Source organism: Cajanus cajan, chromosome 10 (assembly GCF_000230855.2).
Source record: "Cajanus cajan strain Asha chromosome 10, NIPB_CcT2T_4, whole genome shotgun sequence".
In the NCBI taxonomy this organism is placed as follows: Eukaryota; Viridiplantae; Streptophyta; class Magnoliopsida; order Fabales; family Fabaceae; genus Cajanus; species Cajanus cajan.
The window spans coordinates 49,462,665-49,483,867 of NC_138526.1; the positions used below are offsets into that span (position 1 = coordinate 49,462,665).

At 32.5% G+C, this 21,203-nt stretch overlaps 2 protein-coding genes across 7 annotated transcripts; both read right to left on the reverse strand.

The window, feature by feature from the left end:
• Positions 1–1,740: 1,740 nt before the first annotated feature.
• Positions 1,741–11,182, reverse strand: LOC109805522 (flowering time control protein FPA). 6 transcript variants are annotated; one of them, XR_002240305.3, is made up of 8 exons: positions 10,712–11,182; positions 10,365–10,610; positions 10,072–10,113; positions 8,917–9,860; positions 6,832–8,161; positions 5,232–5,369; positions 3,240–3,370; positions 1,741–2,133 (listed from the first exon to the last, which is right to left on the reverse strand). XR_002240305.3 is itself a non-coding variant. In XM_020367617.3 (6 exons), the coding sequence occupies exons 1-5, from the start codon at positions 10,979–10,981 to the stop codon at positions 6,844–6,846; spliced, it is 2,820 nt and encodes a 939-aa protein (XP_020223206.1). In that variant the 5' UTR covers positions 10,982–11,182; the 3' UTR covers positions 4,071–5,369; positions 6,832–6,843. The 6 variants fall into 6 exon arrangements, 1 of the variants encoding a protein (XP_020223206.1); XR_014429984.1 differs by lacking the exon at positions 3,240–3,370 and adding an exon at positions 5,917–6,082; XR_002240303.3 differs by lacking the exon at positions 3,240–3,370.
• A 2,347-nt stretch (positions 11,183–13,529) lies between these two features.
• On the reverse strand, positions 13,530–17,139 carry LOC109806532 (putative hydroxyacylglutathione hydrolase 2, chloroplastic). Its single transcript, XM_020368965.3, has 8 exons — positions 16,889–17,139; positions 16,393–16,575; positions 16,081–16,284; positions 15,128–15,251; positions 14,902–15,002; positions 14,211–14,285; positions 14,018–14,116; positions 13,530–13,811 (listed from the first exon to the last, which is right to left on the reverse strand). The coding sequence occupies exons 1-8, from the start codon at positions 16,946–16,948 to the stop codon at positions 13,665–13,667; spliced, it is 993 nt and encodes a 330-aa protein (XP_020224554.1). The 5' UTR covers positions 16,949–17,139; the 3' UTR covers positions 13,530–13,664.
• Positions 17,140–21,203: the final 4,064 nt, after the last annotated feature.

Genomic DNA, 21,203 nt, shown 5'->3' on the forward strand with positions numbered 1-21,203 from the left:
GGGAATATATGAATATTTGTACTTATTTGTCTTGGAGAGAGGCTCAATCTGTACTTGCGTATACTATATTATTGTATTTGAATATATGAATCAAAGTAAAATTTTCATTAGGTTTTGTAATGTATTGCAATTTGCAAAGTTGACTCTTCAATCTGTACTTACATTTTGTTTTTGTCGTTGAATTTCGTACCTAAGTTCGTCCAACAGATACGCTGCAATTATAATATGGTAATAAGATTTGGGTTAATCACCTATACACTTCTAGTGTAAAAAATTTTTATACTAACAATCAATCATATCTTTTAATAGTATCATGTCATATACTTATTTAATAAACTAAAAATAAAATAAAATAATTTAAAAGATATAATTAATTATCAGTGTAAAAAACTTTACACTAACAATGTATGGGTGATTAACTCGTAAGATTTTACCTAAAATTTTCTGCCCCTTATCAAGTGGGGAGCTATGAAATATAAAATCCATCCACCCAAAATTTTAAGAACTGTTTATTTTATTAACATGACTTACATAAATTGTGGACCACTTAAATTATCGTCCACGTTAGAAACGAGCCAACTTCGCATTTTGCAACCCAAATAAAACAAGTGGCAATTGACTCGAAAACTAGTTTGATAGCAGTGAAAAGATTTTATTTTGGAGTGCATGTTTTGAACGTTTCTAGTTGTTTGATTGTACAAGTTGTTTCATATCTTTCCAGTTCATCAATCCAGAAGTTATCCAAATATTTGTTGTACTTATGGTTCTAGTTGTGGGGCTGCCATTGCAATAGATTCAAGACAAAGACCAAAAAAAAAAAATGTATTGAAAACTACAACAGCGTAATGCATACACATTTGTGATGTGTCAAATTCTACTTCATGAATTGACAAATAGGTTTATTAACATCCGATGAAAGTCCTTAGCCTTATATCATATTTTTATTGTTGTATAAATTAATTTTACGGTTTATAATATTTTATACTATATAATAACTTTATATAACAATTAATTGCTGTAAAAAAACAATTAATTAATTAGTCAATTTCAATCGATCAGTTAATTCAATTGATTTGATTTAGTTGATTTATTGTATTTAGCTAGAAAATCTTGAGAAAAATATTAGTTCCTCGATTATAGATTTATAAAAGTTGAATCTCAGATTGAAAAATAAAAATGGGACTATAACATTTATTTTGGTACATATGCGACAACGACATTGCTAATCCTCCAAGAATGCCAAACTTTAGAAAATGCCCCAGAATTCTTCATTTTTTGTGCTAATCTCTGAAGTAAATTCTCCATTGCTGTAATTATTTATTTATATAATTTTTAAACCCTTCTAATCTCTGGAGCAAATTTTGCGCTAAACATTAGTTATATGGGTCTCAATTATGCACAATTAGATTATTATAAATGATTGAAGCAACATTTAATTATTAGTGAAGGAAGGTTGATTGAAGCAGCACATAATAGTAAAATGTAAAACCCCTTTTCAAGCAATCTTATCTGGACAGTGTTTTTGCAACAAGTCAAAATCTACGTAATAGTAATGATAAAAAAAAAAAAAAAAAAAACCTTTCATTATACACAAAATCGAATCGTTCACTCAGTATTTGAATTCAATCTTTAGTAAAACTGTTTGAATTCAATTTTTACTGAAAACAATCCGTAATCAAACTTTAGTTATCTCTCAATTAAATCAGATTAATGCAAGACAAAATCTTAAAACACGAAAGAGAAAGAAAAAAAGTAATGATAATTGATAATTGTCAATGTTTGAAAAATATTGTATTTGTAAATCACGTGGTTCCCCAAACAAAGTAAACGGTACGCTGGCTACCTAATCACCGAAACGTAGTTTTTTTTTTTTTTGTTAAAAAAACAAATAATTGTTACAGTAGCAGTTTGCAGAGAGTCACATGGGCTTTGAAAACCTATTTGTAAATGGATCTAGATAAAACAAGATCTGAGAAAAATTATTGCAAACATTCTCCGCATGGAACAATAAGACCAACCTTCCAGCTTGGGAAAGCAGAGAGTAAAAGATGAAAAAGACATGATCAACCGAGCCTATAAGACGAACAATTCGTTGCATGTATTATGATCCTCGTCACCTTACGCAGCAGTCACCTACACGTCCATACACAATACATAATAAACGAAACGATTAGGATGTTATGTTTGATTATTGTAGTAAACGGTTTTTAAAGTGTCGCATTGTTAACACATTTTTAATCTTGTACCATTTAATCACGAATACACGTCATTAATATAAAACCAAATTAGCAGAGAATTATCTAAGAGCTCACTCGATGCAAGCGAACTATGTAATCAACAATGTCCCGCAAGTAATTTAATGCATCGGTTCTCATATAACTTGAACTATTAACAACAGATATCAACAACAGTGCACCACATCAGAATTACGTGATGAAAAATATTATTCTCGCATGTCATACGATTCAAAGAAAGACATAAAAGGATACATAAGTAATCCGTAATGAATGGCCAGAAGTTGAGACCCACGGAATAATCCAAAATTAAGTTTTACTATGAATTTTTTTTAGACAACCTATCCGTTTATAGGTTATACGTTTCAATTCTATAATTGACCCCAGAGCTTTTATCCATATTATCCATCATTTGAAGGGGATTTTAAAAATAGAACGGAATAAGCAAAATGTGTTCATACTATGGGGAATATTTTGCGATTCAGAAAAGCGTCACAGAAAAACTTAATTAGAAGAAAAATGGCTTAACAGTAAGCACCCTACACTAATACACTCAACCCAAATCTGCAACTATTAACAACTATTGTAGACACTGCAGAAAATAACAAATATGTAATGAACGATAGCAAGAAAATTGAAGTGTATTTTTTAACTGGGTAAATGTTTACTGGCATCCCGGTGTCCAGGAATGGCTCTAAGTAAAATTTTACGCAATTTCTTTTAACAAGTTTTTGTGTGCTCATCCAACAGGCCAACAAAGGTCGAGAAAAAGTACTGGTGATAATTGATAGAAATCTCAGGATCGCAAAGCTAAAATATTATCGAAATAATCATCGTGTTCTCGGATTTCATCAATGGCCACAACACTTTGTAAGTTTTATATATAAGTATATAGAGATCCACTTTCCTACATTTAATTAGGCCAACTAAACTGACTTGGATAGTTTTACAGGGGAAATAAAAGAATAAATCGAATGCATAATAATCTACATGAAACATTCATACCTTAATTATGTACTTTGTTTCATTATAAATTTGTCATCCTATTGAATTATTACCGGCAGTAATGAGAACAGAATCCATCTGAGCCAGCAATACAGATGGAATTGTAATGACTTCGTTTTATTCACATAAATCTGCATTTAAGCCATCAGAGGATAGAACATCATTAAGAACGTATGTAATTAAGACTGATGATATCAAGTTCCCAATAGTATTTTTCAGGGCATTTTAAGTATGAAGAGTAGTAAACATGTTCTTCCCAGGTGTCACATTTCTTTTTTATTTTTTACACCAAGGTGTCTTAAGATTGGCTATTAATCATACTTGATTAAGTTAGCCTTTATTATATTGGAAATGGGAATTATAAAGGTTGAATATAAACGTCTACCATACACATCTATTGCAATAGCGTGCATTTTACGCATTGCCCATAAAATTTGAAAGTGGATTTAGGAGGTTTTGTATTTTCATCAAATGTTTCTTGCATAAAATAAAGAACAAAAAATCAATTAATCAACAAGGACGTTTAGGAGGGAAATTTCCATAAGCTTCTAACAATTCAAAAAACTATCCTCTAAAGCCAGTTGGTGGAGTAATTAGGATAGGTTCATAGTCGCTAAAGATTGATGCGAATCACGTAATATAAAGTAATACAATGAATCTTCATATTATAAACCGCATATTCTCACTATTGGGTATGAAAGAGTTATAACAAGGAAGCGTAGGAGAAACAATGGGATAGTCGGAATAGGCATTTGTTACCAAAATTTTAGATACTATTAACCAATCCCTGAGAATAGTTAGCTAGGAAAGCAGTAAATAGCGGTAACTAAATTTACAAATTTGATCAGAAAGTGTCTTCACATAATCTTTGGAAGCACGATTAAGATCCTTACATAGTTCAAAATTACAACTCAGTGAAATAAGTTATGGTGAGATTGAGTTCCCAACCCGAATATTTACTTTCTAAAGGAAAGGAAGTGCTCTAAGCCTACAGCTTAAAAATAATGGGAAACAGCATTTAAACCAAGTTATTATCATGCAATTCCAGTGCAGTGAAGTTCAAGGCTTAATTAATATGAGCCAAATTTTATGTCACAACATTAGTATCTATTCAATTAAAAAACAACACAGAAACATTGACAAATATTGGAGATAAAGAAAATGAGTCAGCATATGATGGAATCTAAAGAAATATTTTAAACTAATCAGAAATAAGATAATAATGGACAACTTAATTCTAGTGTACAAAAATAAATAAAAGTTGGTCTACTTAAAATGTGGTATTTACTAGATTCATCTGAACCATTATGCAAGCATTCTAAGGCACACCATCGGAATTGTTACAAAGTCAATGTATCTCTATCTGAAACTATACATGAAACTAAGTCACTTAATGACAATGTTCTACCAAGGAGTGTATTGTACAAATTTTATGAATGAACGGGGCAATTATAAATGCTATTAATTCTCCCAAAGACCAGATACTGTTGACTATCTCTATCAGTAAGTTTCCTAACCACTGAAGTTAACTAACGTTCAACAGAAAATTCATCTTATATTGATGACAATCTAACTGCAATTTGCAATTTGCAAACTGGTCAGTATAACTAACATCAATGATCAATCATCCACCGACCATTGAATTGAATCATTCCCACAAATACAGGACCAATGTAGATGTATTTCCTTAGATCCTTGCAGTAAAGAAAAAAAATCAAAATCCTAAACACGGCCTATAATTTCTACTACAGAAAATATATGTCCTATGTTTAATGTTTAATATTTATCAAACAAAATAAATAGCTAAAGCACATACACACACACATATATATATATAACAGGAAAGAAACAGAATCTACACCATTTGACAGACAATAGAACAGCATAAAAGATTGTGATGGACGGAAATTTACTATAGAACAGCATATATGGCTTCCATGAACAGAAATTTACATCACTATGCACAGAATATAGCCAATTTTCTTAACATACCTGAACAAGGCTTTCCAAATGTTAATGAGTGAGATGACTATGTAGCAACTCAAGAAGATAACCAAGATGATGACGAAGATGAGCAAGTACACTTAGCAAGCACTGTTCCAGGGAATACTAACAGATTACGAGGTGCAACTGTAGTAAAAAAAAAAAAATCAACAAATAAGAGACAACATAGAAAATAACCAGGCAAAGCAAATCTGCTTGACTGTCCTAAAAGTATATCATTCCTAAACATATCAATAAAGGACAGAAAATAAATTCTACACTACAAAAACAGTGAAATTCAATTTATAATTATAGGTAAATACCTCAAATTTAATTTTATACATGAAAAGATCCCAGTTCACAGTATATGAGGAGAAACAATAACAGGAAAGGAAGGAACTACATAATTTTATTGGTCAACGGCCAAAGTGATAAATATTAGATATTATACTAGATATGTAATAACCAATGGATGACCTATATGGCCAACCACAAGTCAAGCCTGCAAATATCCAAGGAAAAAAACCAATAGTTGACATCTTCAATAACTGAGACTCTTGGCAAAATATTAGTGGTAGTAGCAATGGCGGCAGAAAAAGAACTAGAAACAGAAATGTGTATGAGGTTGAAAAAGAATAAAATATTCAGATCCCACTAATCTTAATTCAATTAGAATAAATCTGCAACATCATACTTTAGTCACCACAAAAATATCCTTTCTCGGGTTAAGAGAGAAAGAATAGAATTAATTTCTATAAATGGCCCTTCAAGTTGATAAAGAGATTAGAAAATTCTGCTGCACACAAAATTAGGAAGAAACAGCATGCAGAGCCACCAAGTTCTTTCCATAGAATCCTTTCCTGAAAGAACACATCAACTTGCCAAGGTGAGCTAACTTGTTGCTCAAAATTATTATTTTTGTATCTAAATCTAAGCCATCATAAGTTTATAACTATAGAGGATATTGCATTTTCTGAGGTTCATTCATCCTGAGGGAATAGTCACAGCTCTAAATTGCACAATAGATTACAATAATTGACAGTCTAATCAAATTAATGTATCTATTACTCTATATTGAATAAATCTCAATCAAGTAAATACATTTAGTATTCCAACATAGAATACACACCAATCTAAAAACATCGACAGCAAAACCTACCGAAGGAAACATCCATCCAGCCTAACAACAAATTGCCTACGACATCTAATAGCTAAGCCTTGCATTTCTTGTCAGTCTTCAGATCCCTCCCTCCCCAATCCCCTAAATAAATACCATGTTCCAACAAACCCTCCTCACAGAACAAATCAAAAAATAGACATTTGCCTATGAGTGGTTAATATGTCTTTTTTAAGTTCAACTACTCAAGGCTTGCATATTCCTCATATTAATATATGGTTTTCAGATTTATAACCCAAAAATATATAGCACAAAACTTTGCAACTATGCTATGAAACAGGTCACAGACTATGTAGTCACCTATGGCATAAAAAAAATTGGGGAAATAATACAATATGGTGACAATCCCTACGAGAGAAGAAAATCGTAATTTTAGTATGATATGAAGGATTCCATCATTTAAAAAGAGTTTGTCATAGGATCATTACTCACAGAAAACAACTCTTATTGTTGATTTCCTGGCCCATGTCCTCCTTGTGTTTGCTGTTGCTGTATCTGGAGGAGAAGGTTGGCAGCAAACTGTAGTGTTGACTGGTACCTCTGGTTCTTATCAGCCTCCAATTCTGACATTCCTGAGCCCACTCCAAATAAAGCAGGTTGAAGTTGCTGATTTGGGAGCTCCGAATTAACTTTGTCCACTGTATAGGGCATCACAGTTTGTTGCTGTGAAGCTGCATTGGAAACTTGGTTGGATGAGGCAATAAAATTATTGGGTTGTTGGAACGCATTAGAACTGTATAAAACAGAGGCATCAGTTCCCTGAACCACTCCATAGCCTTTCTCAGTGTTGTGGGAAACTTCCACCTGATACTGTTGACTGACTTGAGGGGACACAGCTACCTGTCCATTTTGAGGTATGATGAAATTAGTCACGGGTGTAGAAGAAACAGCACCTATTTGCTGAAGCCTGGAAGCAGAATCTTGGAAATGAGAACTGCCATAGACCGCTTGAGCATGGTGATCAGTTGAAGATGTAGGCGGATAAGGTTGATATTGAGCATTATCAATACTCCCAAACTGTTGAGGAGGATGACTAGGTGGATCTGCAACTTGCTGATCTTGTTTCCACAAATGAGACTGATTTCCATCATTAGGTGCAACAGGAGGAAAAGGAGGCTTCACAGTAGAGGGGCCAGTGGTTGATGATTGCGTAGTTCCAGGGAGTAAAGAAGTTAAAGATGCAATAAGTTCGGGTGTCAATGTAACTCCAGCTTGGGATACCGAAGCAGTATAAGTTGGAGCATAATCAGGAGGAACAGAATGAGCTGAGGGGGGGACACTTGTAGCTGCATGAAGTGGTTTTGGCGGATGCTTAGAATCCTCATGAAACAATCTGTTATAATCCATTGGTAAACTCTGTTCCTCCTTTGCAGAGATTGAACCATACTCAGCTTGTGAAGGGGGGACCTGTTGCATATACTGAGTAGAGGGTGACGGCAAATGCATTGCTTGTTGCATAGATGCATTACTTGCAACTAATGGAAATTTAAGAACCACACCATATAGACGTTCAGGTCCTGTGACTTTCAAAACCCTGGTCAAGAAATCAGAAGGAGGTACCAAAAATAAAGTGGTGTTATCAGCAAACTTGGCAACACCAGCACGGTTTTTTGCTTTGAGGTAGCGAAGGAATTCAGTGTATGAAGCAAAATCCTCTTCACTATCAGGGAGAAAGAAAACAATGTCAAAGCCAATTGCATCAGCATAATGTTTCGTTAGCATATCTAGCCCAGTCCTAGCAGCACAGTCTACAACATCAGGACTGCAGCAAAAGCACAGAACAAATATTAATTACAGCAGCAAAATAATAGCCTGAAAAACTAGAGGAAGAAAATCAAAACATTATCCTGTAAAAACAAAAAAGAGGGGATGTAAAGGAAACAGAGTAGGCAAACAATGTCCATTTGCGCACACGCAGATTTAGTAAAGAGTGAATGAAGTGCCAGTTTGCCCTTAACAATTACTCTATAAAAAATAATTTGTCATCCAAAGCCCTACCAAAAATAGGGTGTCTGCTTGGAGTATTGTTTGCACACTACAAACTTTGATTTGGAGAGTGTAAACTATATTTCATCCACAAATATTAAGCCATAGTTAAGGAACACAAGACTTTGAAGAATCAAAAGGCAATGACTTAATAATCAACATTTTCCGAAGAAAGAAATAAGACATAAGAACATTTTTTTTATGAACAAAATGCAAGAACAATAAACACACTATGCTTCCCAATCATAGACAGGAAGAACAATAATATATAATGGAAAAGCTTGCTTGCAGCACTTAACAGAAAAAATTCATGTCGTTGTAAATGTTTCACACAGTAAAGAAACAATCACACAAAGGAAAATTATATACTGCGTGAGAACCACACTAGCAATACAGAAATGTAAATGCAAAACGAAGCCAACAGGATATTAAAAATAAAAATTTGAACGATCATTATTATTTCCTTCATCCGATCCCTTGAATATCTAAAAATTGACCAAGACATTCATTAAAAGGGAAAAGTATACTCACATTGCAGTTCCTATCCCTTTTCCAATAGGCACACATCTAGCACGACAAACAAGAGTTCCCCCTTTTGCAATAATTCCACGCCATATATGATCAATATCAGGTAGGACAGAACCGGCTGGACCAAGGTGACTCCTTGGACCAGAACCAGCACCATCAATAACTGGATCAATTGCAAATGGTTGTTCTAGTCCCAATCCACGATCATCTATATTCCTTAAAGGAAATGGAGCATCATCTATCCGTGAACGTTTAGAATCTCTCTGAAATTGGTTTATGTCAAGTACATCCCATGCACCAGAGTTGGATCTTGTAGGATGCCTAATACCATGCATAGGAGAAGGAAGCATTCCTGGGGCAGGAGGAGATGGCCTTTTCCAGCTTGGACCCATCTGACTTTTAGAGCTACCATCCTGAAATTTATGGAGTGTACCCATCTCATTAAAATCAGGACCAGAGATAAGAGGTTCAAGACCTTGAGGACCAAAAGGTCGCATTGGGACATTAGGTCCAGTATTACCACCAGGTGGGAATTGTCCAGGAAAATTATTTGGAACCACAGGACGATTATGCCCAAATACATCCGTTTGTAGTGCTCGATATGGATGCTCATTAACTAATCCATCAGTCATAGGCCCTTTATTTCCAGGATAAAAGCCAGGGTGATCTTTGCCAGGTGCCAGCTCACTGCTTGAATACATAATCGTTATTCGAGGATCATTAAAAAGCCGCCCTTGAAGACCCTCTTTGGCACGCTGAGCTTCATCAATGCTTCTAAATTCAACAAATGAATAATTTCTAGAAGGAAAACTCTTGATTCTCTCAATTTCACCAAATAAAATCATGGCATTGTGGAGCATTTGTTCATCAATTTGAAAAGAAGGAGGAAAACCTATCCACAAAATCTTACTCGGTTGACTATTCCTCCCCATTGAAGGTTGCAAATGCTGTGACACAAGAATGAGTACTTATAAGGAACACTAGAATAAAGTTCAAAGCGAGGGGCATATATAAAACAGTGAAAACATCAATCATTTTATGTGCCCACTCTTAACAATATCTTGCACTCGTCTTCACAAAACATATATACATACCATGCATCCAATGACAGATAAGCAAAACTAAACACAAATGCTGTTGAGTTAGTGGAACTCTAACCTGTGGTCTACCCTGAAACTGCCCATGATCAACCAAATGATCCTATAGAAAATTAATAAAGAAAACATTAGCCACATGAAAGTAATAATCACAAGAGCAAAAAAAAAAGTAATAAAGGCGTAGAAAGGTTTGTAAGCAAATAACCCAATTCAACAATATCTATAAAAACACGAAAGCAAAAGTAATAGATTGAAGCTGGTATAGCTCACATCCAGCAAACATCATTGAAGAAATCAATATATAATAGCATAACAGGCAATTGATTAAAAAAAATCATTAAAAAAGAAAATTACTCTCTTCGTAGATTGTGATCGAACGAAGTCTACACAAATCTGGCCTCCACCTAATCGCTTCCCGTTCATGACTTTCACGGCCCGCGTAGCATCATCCAAATTGAGAAACTCAACGCACGCAGTACCGCGGTCTCTGAAGAACACAAAATCCTCAATCTTACCGAATTTGCGAAACTCCGCTTCCAAATCCTCCTTCGTAACGGCGTGACCAACACCACCCACCCACAATTGCTTACACGGCTTCGCCTGAAAACACAATTCATTCATTTCATCATTCTCAACGCAAAGAAAGCCACATTGTAAAATGAAAAACAAAATAAACAGAAACGTTTTCAGCTTTCACAAACCGGTCTGGCAAACTCGATTCTGATTTGAACACCGCGCAGCGCAGCGCCTTGCAAGTTGTTCTTCGCGGCCTTGGCGTCTTCGATGCGCCTGAATAAGACGAAAGCGAAAGTGCGAGAAGAATAGGATATGAGAGTGTCGAGAGAACCGTACGGAGCGAAGAGGTCCATGAGATCGGAATCGGTGACCTCCGGCGTCAAATTCCCGACCCAGAGGTTGTTGGTCGGAGTTCCCCACTCCTCGCCTTCCATGGATTTGTTAGTAAGCGGCATTGTGATATGAAATCTGCGACAATGGAGAACTAGGTTTTGGTGACAGGTACGAATCGTCAAAAATAGTTGATTATTGTGAACAGTTTTGAGAGCGGTTGAAAATTGAAACCCTAGAAATTGAAAGAAGTAGCGGAATTTGATTTTGCTTGAGACGAAGAAAAATGTTTTGGTTATGTGGGTCTTTGCACTTCACAGGAGCCACGTAGGGGGGTAAGCAATAATCCAAGTGGCTACGAAATTTTTTTTTAGTTATCATCGTAGAATTACCAACTACTCTCTCTCTCTTCTTTATCATTGGTAAAAAAAATTATCTATAATCTAAGATATATATATATATATATATACTGTATAACGTATATTAAAATGATAATTTGATGTAAATAATTTTAGATGATTTTGTTTTTAAATAATAAAAAATAATATTAAAATTTCATTATTTTTATAAAAATAAGTTTTTAATTCAAAATCTTAAAGTTTAAATATCAAATTTAACACCAATTGATTTAATAATTAATTTGAGATTTTTTTATTAACTAATATGTTATGGGAAGGTGTCAGGTTGTTTTAAATGGGGTTTTATAATTAAAAAAATGTTTTTAAAAAATAAGAAGACTTTTATAAATAAAAAATGTTTTTAAGGCTTATAGATTTGTGTACTAATAAGTCTAACAAGTTATCTTTTATGTCATGTACTAACGTAATATTCTTTTGTTATTTTTGGCGTGTCATCTTATAATTTTCGTCAATAGAATTAAACTTTTAGCATAAAACAACACTATTATGTTGTTGGGTGCTAAAAATGTGATACAAAGCGAGAAAATTCTAAAGAGTAAATTATGTTTGTAAAAGGTTAGATATTAAATAAGAGTCTAGCTCATTAAATGAGAGTTATTGTTTATATTTGACATGTTTGTAATGAATTATGATGATATGTGAATGAGAATCAATGATAAATATGAATTACTATGTTTAAGAATGATTACTATGAATATTACAAACACATTATGCTATGATAATGATGAGGGGCATAGCATAGAAAAGTAGGTGTCTCTCATGAAAAGTTTATAAAGACCTTTTAGATTATGGACATTTGTATGATCATGCATCATATCATGATGAATATGTATTTTTGTAAAGTGTTTGTAGAATTACACTAGTGGAGGTCATCAACCCTGGACTTTGAGGGAAATTACATTTGATTGGGAAACTCTATTGGCCATGTTGATCCAATAATAATAAAAGTGTTCCATTATAAGTAAATAATTAAACTATTTAATGGAATATCTTATTAGTTAAAGGTTTGGTAAGTAATATTATGATAAATGTTTCATTTACTCCTAATCAAATTTTATTATATTTTTTAAAATAATGTCACATGCATGAGTTAAATGACTTAGGACTTTACATTAAGATTTAAGATAGATGAAACAATAATTAAAGAATATGAACTTTTATAACAACATTATCACTTTATGAGATCCTAACTATTCATTAAACTTTATTAATATAATACTATCTCCAATCTTATCTTACATATAAGAAATAAATACCTTATTTACTATTATTAATAAAAACAATTAAGTTAATTAACTTTAATTAATATTATTATAAATTTAAATTTGATTTCAAAACATCCATAAAATTTAATCATTTAAGTAGTTAAATTTAATGTTACTATTTACATTTTAAGATTTTTTTTTGCATGAGAATGATTTATATTATAAAAAAACTCAATAAATGCACCACCCTAGTGAACAATGAATAAATATATCATTGATATACAATAATTAGGAATATAAATGAAAGTAGTAATTAGTTCATTTTTTTTTTGTTAAAACAAATAATACATTTGAATTTGATACTATCTCATAACTCATATATAAATAAAAGATAAATAAATTTTTTTATTTAAATATGAGCAAATTTCAACGAATCTAACCTTATTTAATATTATTATTCCAAAAATAACCCTTAAATTATGATTAGTGTTTCCATTAAATATTATTAAAATTAGTATAGAAAGTAACATTTAATTTTTACATGAAACCAATAAAATTAAATAAACTTAACTAATCTTCTTAAATGTGTACATTTAAATATTTTTACTTATGTATAAATTCAGATGGAGTGCCATATTGCTTATACTTAGAATTAAAAAAATCTTCTATTTTTTTTTTCAATCCAACATAACAACGGAATCACAATGATGACCAATCTTTTTATAATCCAACGGAATTACAAGACAACAGAATTATCGAATCCAATGATTTAGTCCCCTTTCTTTCTTATATGAAGAAGATCATGCATTATATTTTACCGTAAAAGAATTTTAAAAAAAAATGACGAGATCGAAATAATTTACCATCTCATTTTTTTTTTCTTCACTTCCCAATATTTAAAGAAGGAAAAGCAATCCACAATCCAAATCAATTAATTTTCATTGGTCTAGATTTAAATTTCCCTCAACCTAAACCGGACTCAATTCATTTGCACCTCTGAATCGCATCACAACTATTCCGGGCACCAAGTATGCACACTCACTCCCAAATGAGCTCAGAAACTAAATTCTGAAATCATATTGAGAAGATAGCATCAAACATATATTATTCCTTCCACAGATGAATTTAAACCCTACCCTAAAGAACAAGTGTCTTCAGACTTTCAAAATACAAATAAAAAAGTTCTAAAAATTATCCTTTGCTCTCCGAATGATACCAAGAGCTTCTGCATCATTTGCTGTGGCTGCAATCTTTAATGATTGCCGGATTGCAGGACTGGATGTACGAAGGAATGGATTACAAGCCTTTTCCATCTTCAGAGTGGTAGGAATCTGGACAAACAGTACTTATTAATTTGGTTAAAAAGCAAGAGGCAAAAGATTCAAACAAACAATGAGACAAACAAAGATATATAAGCTTAGTAACAATGATTTGTGACTAATGAATAAGATTAAACAAGAAGAGTTGTTAGGGAAAGGAAGATGGAGGGAGGACATTTGAAACCATTCATTAAAAGAAGTACAATTCTAAAACTTACTGTGGGCAAGCCTTTACTTCGAAGGTAAGCTACGTGGGCAACATAGGATTGAAGTTCCTCATTTTCAGGTTCGATAGACAATGCAAACTTTGTATTATTCTGCCAAACACCATGGCACCAAAGTCAATATCGCACCACTTAGGCAAAGAAAAGGAAGCACAGAACATACAGGACAAGAGTAAATGTGACTAACCAATGTATACTCGTGTCCACAGTATATATTTGTGTCATCTGGCAAAGACATTATCTTTTTAAGAGAAGATAGCATCTGCAACATGGATGAAATTCTCAGTAATGGAAGATACAACCCACATCACAAGCTTATTAAGTAAATGACTTGACCCACTTTGCATCATCAACAGCACATTTACTAATGAATATCAAACATGCTCATGAAGTCAAACATTATATGGCAAAAGGTATACAAGTAGAAAATGAAGACACGGGCAATTTTTGATTCAATTTCCCATACATTTAGAATGCAAATTCGGGCAATTGTCCATTGGAATATTCTATATCTTCAACTCAAAAACAAAAAACATATATACAGGTTTTGGAAAAGACTCTCCTAAAGTCCAAACCAGATTTTAGATAAAGCCTTCCAGAAATAAGTCAAATAATTGTACTATATTTAATAAAGGCGTTTATTCACAAGTTGAGTTACAGAAAGCGATACTGAGTATCAGTCCTAATTTAATAGCAATTTAAATAACAAGTTCCTTTGTGCAGGTATTTTAAAATCTCTAGGACTTCTGGCAAGGGGATAAAACAAAATATAAAAAATAAGACATGTCCCAAGATGCAATGACTTATCACTGGATAGAAATCTCAAAACTTAAAAGGAGAAAAAAAGAAAAGACAAATTAAATACTATTTAAACCAACCTCCTGTGGGCTTCCTTCAAAGAGCTTGCCACATGATAAGCTGAACAAAGTGTCTCCAACAAAAATTGCCCCAGATCCAGGAAAATAGAAGCTTATATGGCCTGCTTACAGTATAAATAAATAGAAAAATAGAAAAATGAGTCCACAATAAAAAATTGAGATTCTTTTAATAATTTTCAACATTAAGAATTACTAATGCAAATGAGCAACAGAGCAAGAAGGTGACCTCGGGTGTGACCAGGTGTGTCCATTACACGCACCTCATGACCAGCAAACATCCACTTATCACCATCATTCAAATGGATATCAATACCCGGAATCCTTTCCTTGTCAGTTCCTGAACCAATCACCTGTAATTCAACATGGGAACTGTTAAACATTTACACAAAAAATATAAGCTTATAAAAATTGTTAGTAGTAACTATAATCATATAAATCATACATCAAAACTTGCTTTTAGAAAATCCAGACCTTTTGCTTAAATAGGCATAATATAGAAACACACAAAGTAACACCGTAAGAGCAACCAACTCTTTCAAAGTGCTTGATCAATCATCAAAAGGTCTAATATGTCAAATTGTCAATAATTACAACAACAAAGCCTTATCTTATCCCACTAGATCAGATCAACTACATGGATCACACAATGCTACTTGGCTTGATTAGTGAGTGATCCATGTGTTATATTGGAGAGTTTTTTGTTGGTTGCTGAATGCCTAACACAACCCTCATCATTTATCCAGGCTTGAGAGCAGGCTTGTCAAATTGTCAATAATTAATCAAATGAAATTTCCAAAAAATATTTTACTAAATTTCAGTTAGTAAGTCTAATATGAATGCTAGGTTGGACAAACTAGCAAAACTGCAAGAGAACTTCTCCTTTAAAAGGTAAAGGCAAACTCTTAATCCAAAAAACCAAAAGATGTTCCTACTTGCCAAGGGAAGATATAAAGGAAACCAGTACCACGATAAGAAGATAGAAAGACAAACAGAGCAAAGTAAACCCCACCTTTAACCTGCTCTTTACATGAGGAATTATATTTCAAACACAAACAATTCTAACTATCACCATTATCATTACTATTATTAACTTATTATAGAATGATGCCACTGAAAATACAGAGAGAATATTAATACAAAGCATAACAATTCTCAGCATAAGATGTTATATATAAATACCTTTGCCCCGTATCTTGCTTTCAACTCTATATTTCCACCAGTGTGATCATGATGATGGTGAGTGTTGAGTATGTATGTCAAGTTTCGATTTTTCCTGCTCAAGGCATCTATGACAGGCACAGCTTCAGATGGATCAACAACACCAACCGTACCAGTATCCACATCATGTAAAAGATACGAGTAATTGTCCTTCAGGCAAGGTACCTAACAAATTTTGTTTTTAAAACACAATAATGTCACAAGTTAGGCTTTCAGCATATTCCTTGAGAAAACTTATCAGCCTGGGTGACCTAATAAGAAACTTGATCTCACCAATTCAATCTGCAATGTGGAAGACATGTTGACAACACTGCAAAACTGAGCAACTCTGAGCGAGCGACTAGCTCCACGCAGTGTTTTCAATGGTGTAGAAAACAACCTCATAAATCCATAGAGAATGCCTTTTCTAAAGCAAAGTTGTCTCACATCTGGCCACACGCACAACCCACTTCTCACCTAAGAAAACAGAGAATAATCAAAATCAAAATCTGTTACAAACAAAATCAAAAATCTCCTCTACAACCCAAACAACAAGAAGATTATTGTACAATTAACAAATCTAAATAAAGCAAGAAGAACAAATGATTTTTTTTTGCTTCTACGAAAATCTCTGCACAAATAAAACAATTTGTTAATTGTTACAGAAACCAAAAGCAAATTAGCTTCATATCATAAAGAAAGCCTCAAATCAGAAGAATAATTAAATATTTATTTGGCTATAATTAATTTGTAAAAGGAAATGAAAAGAGAGAGAGATAGAGAGACAAACCCTGGAACAAGGAAGAGTGGCCATAGCAGAAGAAGGTTTAGCAAGCATCCGCAGCAGCATCTATGTATGTAATGAATTGGAAAAGGGTATGATAAAGAGTGGGTTGGCACTGTTTGGGTGAAAACGAAGTTGCTTTTCCTTCTCTTAGCACCGTGTCCTCCACCACCACCCCTTCTTCATGTTCCTCATTATTCATTTTCACTCTCTCTTTTTTCTGAGGTGGAAATACATTGGTACCCCTCAAACCAAGACATTGAGATATTAGTGAAGTTTATTTATGCATCACACCACCACACACTACTCTTAATGTATTACACGTGGACAAAAATTAATCTCAACCATTCCCTCTCACCTAGATTCCATCTACCTTCTAGGTTCTTTCCTTCTTCCAATGTTGTTACATTAGTTTAAACTAATAAAGAATGTTAAATAATTCTCCAAAATATCATTCTAAATTTTTAGTACGTGAAATTATGTTATGTATGAACATTTTCCTATATATTTAGGTGTGGTATTTTGTAATAACACGGTTATTCTTAAAATATTCCTTAAAGAACATAATAAATTTGATTTAAAATTTGCATTTGAGATTGCGAGTGGCAAGTGGATTTGGCCAAATTGGTGTGTGATGACAAGTGATTGTTGCCATAACGTATCCGGCAAACGTGTTTCACTTTCTCAATGGCATCAACCGCCCAAGGGATAAGCATGTCCCTTATTTTATGTTTGGGTTCAACTAAAATAAAACACAAGTAGTACTAATTTTTATTATTTTAAAAATACTATACAATTAAATATTTTGCTTTTCTTGTTTACTTCATCTAATCTATTTTTTTTTTTCGCTTTGAAGTATTAAATAAAATTTAAAAAACATCGTCATTCAATTGCTTTTTCGCCATTTTCTTCATTTCTAACTTAAAAAAACTTTACTTACCTCATTATAAAGTACTAAGATAATAGTTTTATTCACTTTATTTCGTTTCTTACTATTTAGTTTATTATTACTATTATTGAATTTATTTTTATGCAATATTAATATGAAAAAATAGATTTTCCGTTTGCAAATCAATTATATCTCAAATAATAGTCTGATTCTAATTTCTTTCGAGATATAAAGACTAAAGAACACTAAATTAGGATTTACCTTTTTTAAAGATGTCTTATCCATATACATGACTAGAAAATCAAACTCCTACCAATATATTTGAAGAACTCAATTATTTACTGCATGTGTTAATTAGAAATTACTTTTAAAATGGCTTTTAAAATAGTTATAATAAAAGTTATGAAACTCGTTATACATAATAATATATTAGAATTGAACCTGTAATTACATTCTAATTAATTAATATTTATTCGACATTAAATCATAACACTAAATTGAATAAGAAGAAAAATAACACTAAATTAGCATGTGTTCATTAGGGATGAGATGGCTACAGTGAATGAGAGATCAGATAACTGAATCATTAATCAGTTTGAAGAAAAGTGTTCTTTTCTTTACTTGCCTACCATTTGCCTTTGTTATTACTTTGTAGCTTACGCTCATTTGGTCTTTTACCTTTTCAGCTTTTGCTTTGAATTTGTGTAATGAATAAAGGGGGTGGTGGATTGTTACATTTCAATTTTTTCCCGGAATTCAAAACTTACGAACAAATAATATAAAAAGATAAAAGGAGTAGAAGCAATATAATTTTTGACACACTCATTTTAAAAAACTTTAACATCATTATAACAAGTAAATTTAAACTATGTGACGCAAGAGAAAGTTTAATTCCATATTGTTCCAGTGAAGTTGCAGCTGTGATCCAAAAGAAAGGAGATGATTCTAGTCAACTTTATGGTTAATGTCCAAATCCACTACAGTTGCCAGTTAGGCATGGATAGTGCAATTGCAGCTTGGGTCCTACGATGTACAACACAATGAAATATGGTAATGAACACTTGCTTACTTCAATTATGCACAACTTGCCACAATCATGCTGCATGCACATCTCAAACTTCATTCTACAAGACCAATGAATACATGTTGCAGCAACGGAAAACTATAAATTGTCATGTTTCAGGCATTTTTTAATGCACCAAATCCACATGATATTCACATTTAATGCACAAAATCTACTATGTGAAACAATCATTAAATGTTGCATGTCATAATTAGCCCAACATAATTAGAAAATTGTGGAATTTTCTAATAACTTATTTATATTTGTTGGGATGCAAGCAAAGTCTCACATCTTTCAAACAAGAGGATGAACATGAGTTTATATACACACAATTGTTTTCATTAGTCGAGAGGCATTTTGGGTGATGTCTAAAAGCAAGCCCTCACAGAAACATGTGTATATGTATGGTAATCCCTTCGATGCTCAACAATATTCTATCACATTTTATCACATTAATAGTATTAAGTTAATTATCGATTGTATTTTAACAACATATCATCTATATCTTAATCATATTTTCATGTAATTAGGAATAATATGTTTAACTACTATAATATCTCTTATAAATATTTAGAATATAGGTTATAAAATTAGTTGTGGATCTTTAAATAGAATATGATATATATAATCCTTTTTAGTATCAGCATGAATAATACAGTTTTGTTTCATATTTATTCTTTAAATGGTTCTCATAACTGTGTTTCATTGTTTACTATTGAGTTAGTGCACATTGTACCATTTCTAAAAGTTTTTACTAGACTCTATAATTGATCTTGTCTAGGTCCTCTTTTTTTCTTATTTTTAAGTGTGCCATGTGGTTGTGTTGTGCATCACGGTCACATATGAAGTCTCACAAACAGAGTTAGGCTTTCACATGATTCACAATTCAACAAGCTTAATATATTTCTTTTTGCCAATATCTTCTTGGTTGGATTTTAGTTACATGTATAAAAGGATGATTCTCAATGGCATATAGTTAAGGGGTAGTGGTCCAACTAAACTGCAACTCAAGTACACTAGTAGTAGCAACTTCTCGTCTTTAGCAAAAGAAATTCTTACATGATATACATCATATCAAGAGAGAGAGTTGTAGGCTTACGTAATGATAATCATGAATGACATCATCGTAGGGAATTATGAAGCTTGGTGATTGACTCAAGAAAGAAAAAAACAAACAATTTCATTATTTTGGACATAACAAATTTAACATATTGTATAGCATTACTCTACTTTGTTAAATTTAACAGATTTCTTTATTTTTGTTTTCATACATCTCAAAATTAAGAAGGACAGCTTTTTGTTGTCCCAAATTTCTGTTTACAAAACATTTTTCCAAAGCTAAAATATACTGCTATTAAATTGTTACTTCCATCTTCTCCATCTTATGTTCCACTTTGCGTTCTATTATTTTGCCTTCTTCCTTTTTTTTTTGTAGGCGTTTTTTTGAATAATTTGTCATCCCAACATTATTTTTGTGCGATTTACAAAATCACTTATTGCTCAAAACATCAGAAGGAAAAAGTTACAATAACACTATGTTTGAAAGGGATTATACTTCTCTAAAATGAAAAGAGTGCATTTTAAAAGACAAAGTGTAGAAATAATAATTAAATAGAGAAAATCAATCATTGAGAATATCATAACTCCCGGCCGATTGTCATTTTTTTAATCAATAGTTGTTGAGTGTATTATTCTCTAAACACCTTATCACTTTAGAAAGCCAAATATCTATTCAACCACCACTTTTTATCCTCTCAAAATCAAAAGGAATGATAAAAGGATAATAATTGCTACCTTAGTGAATAAAATATATATACAGAGTCTAGAACAAAATAGTGGAGAACAATCTGGAGTAAATATAACCCTTATTCTATGGCGCTTGTTTGATCTTCATATATATCAACTGGTAACATTCAGAACCATCCTTCACCGGAAAACTCAAATTAAGATTTTTTCAGACTTCATATATTCAATGAAGCTAAAGTCTAATCAATTTTCAAATGGTACCACTACTATACAATCTGAAAAAATTTCCAGATTCTTTATTAGTGGTAAACTTATACCCTTTAGAATTTTAGTTCCATATCCTTCTTACCAGTAGTTGTTCAGGTAGATTCAAGTATACCATTATAACACTCTTTATGTTCCACCTTAGATAACTTCTATTTCATTGAAGGGATAATAAGTCCCACATTGACCCTGTTTTTATACAAACAATTCTTTATAAGTCTCTGACATGTGCCTCAGTTCGCCGGGCTTGGTAACGCTAGCCTGTAACCTAAGTGGGGGCTTCAAAGTGTTGGAACATGGCAGATAATAAACACACCTCCACTCTCGTATAAACACACTTTTTTTTAACAAAAATATAT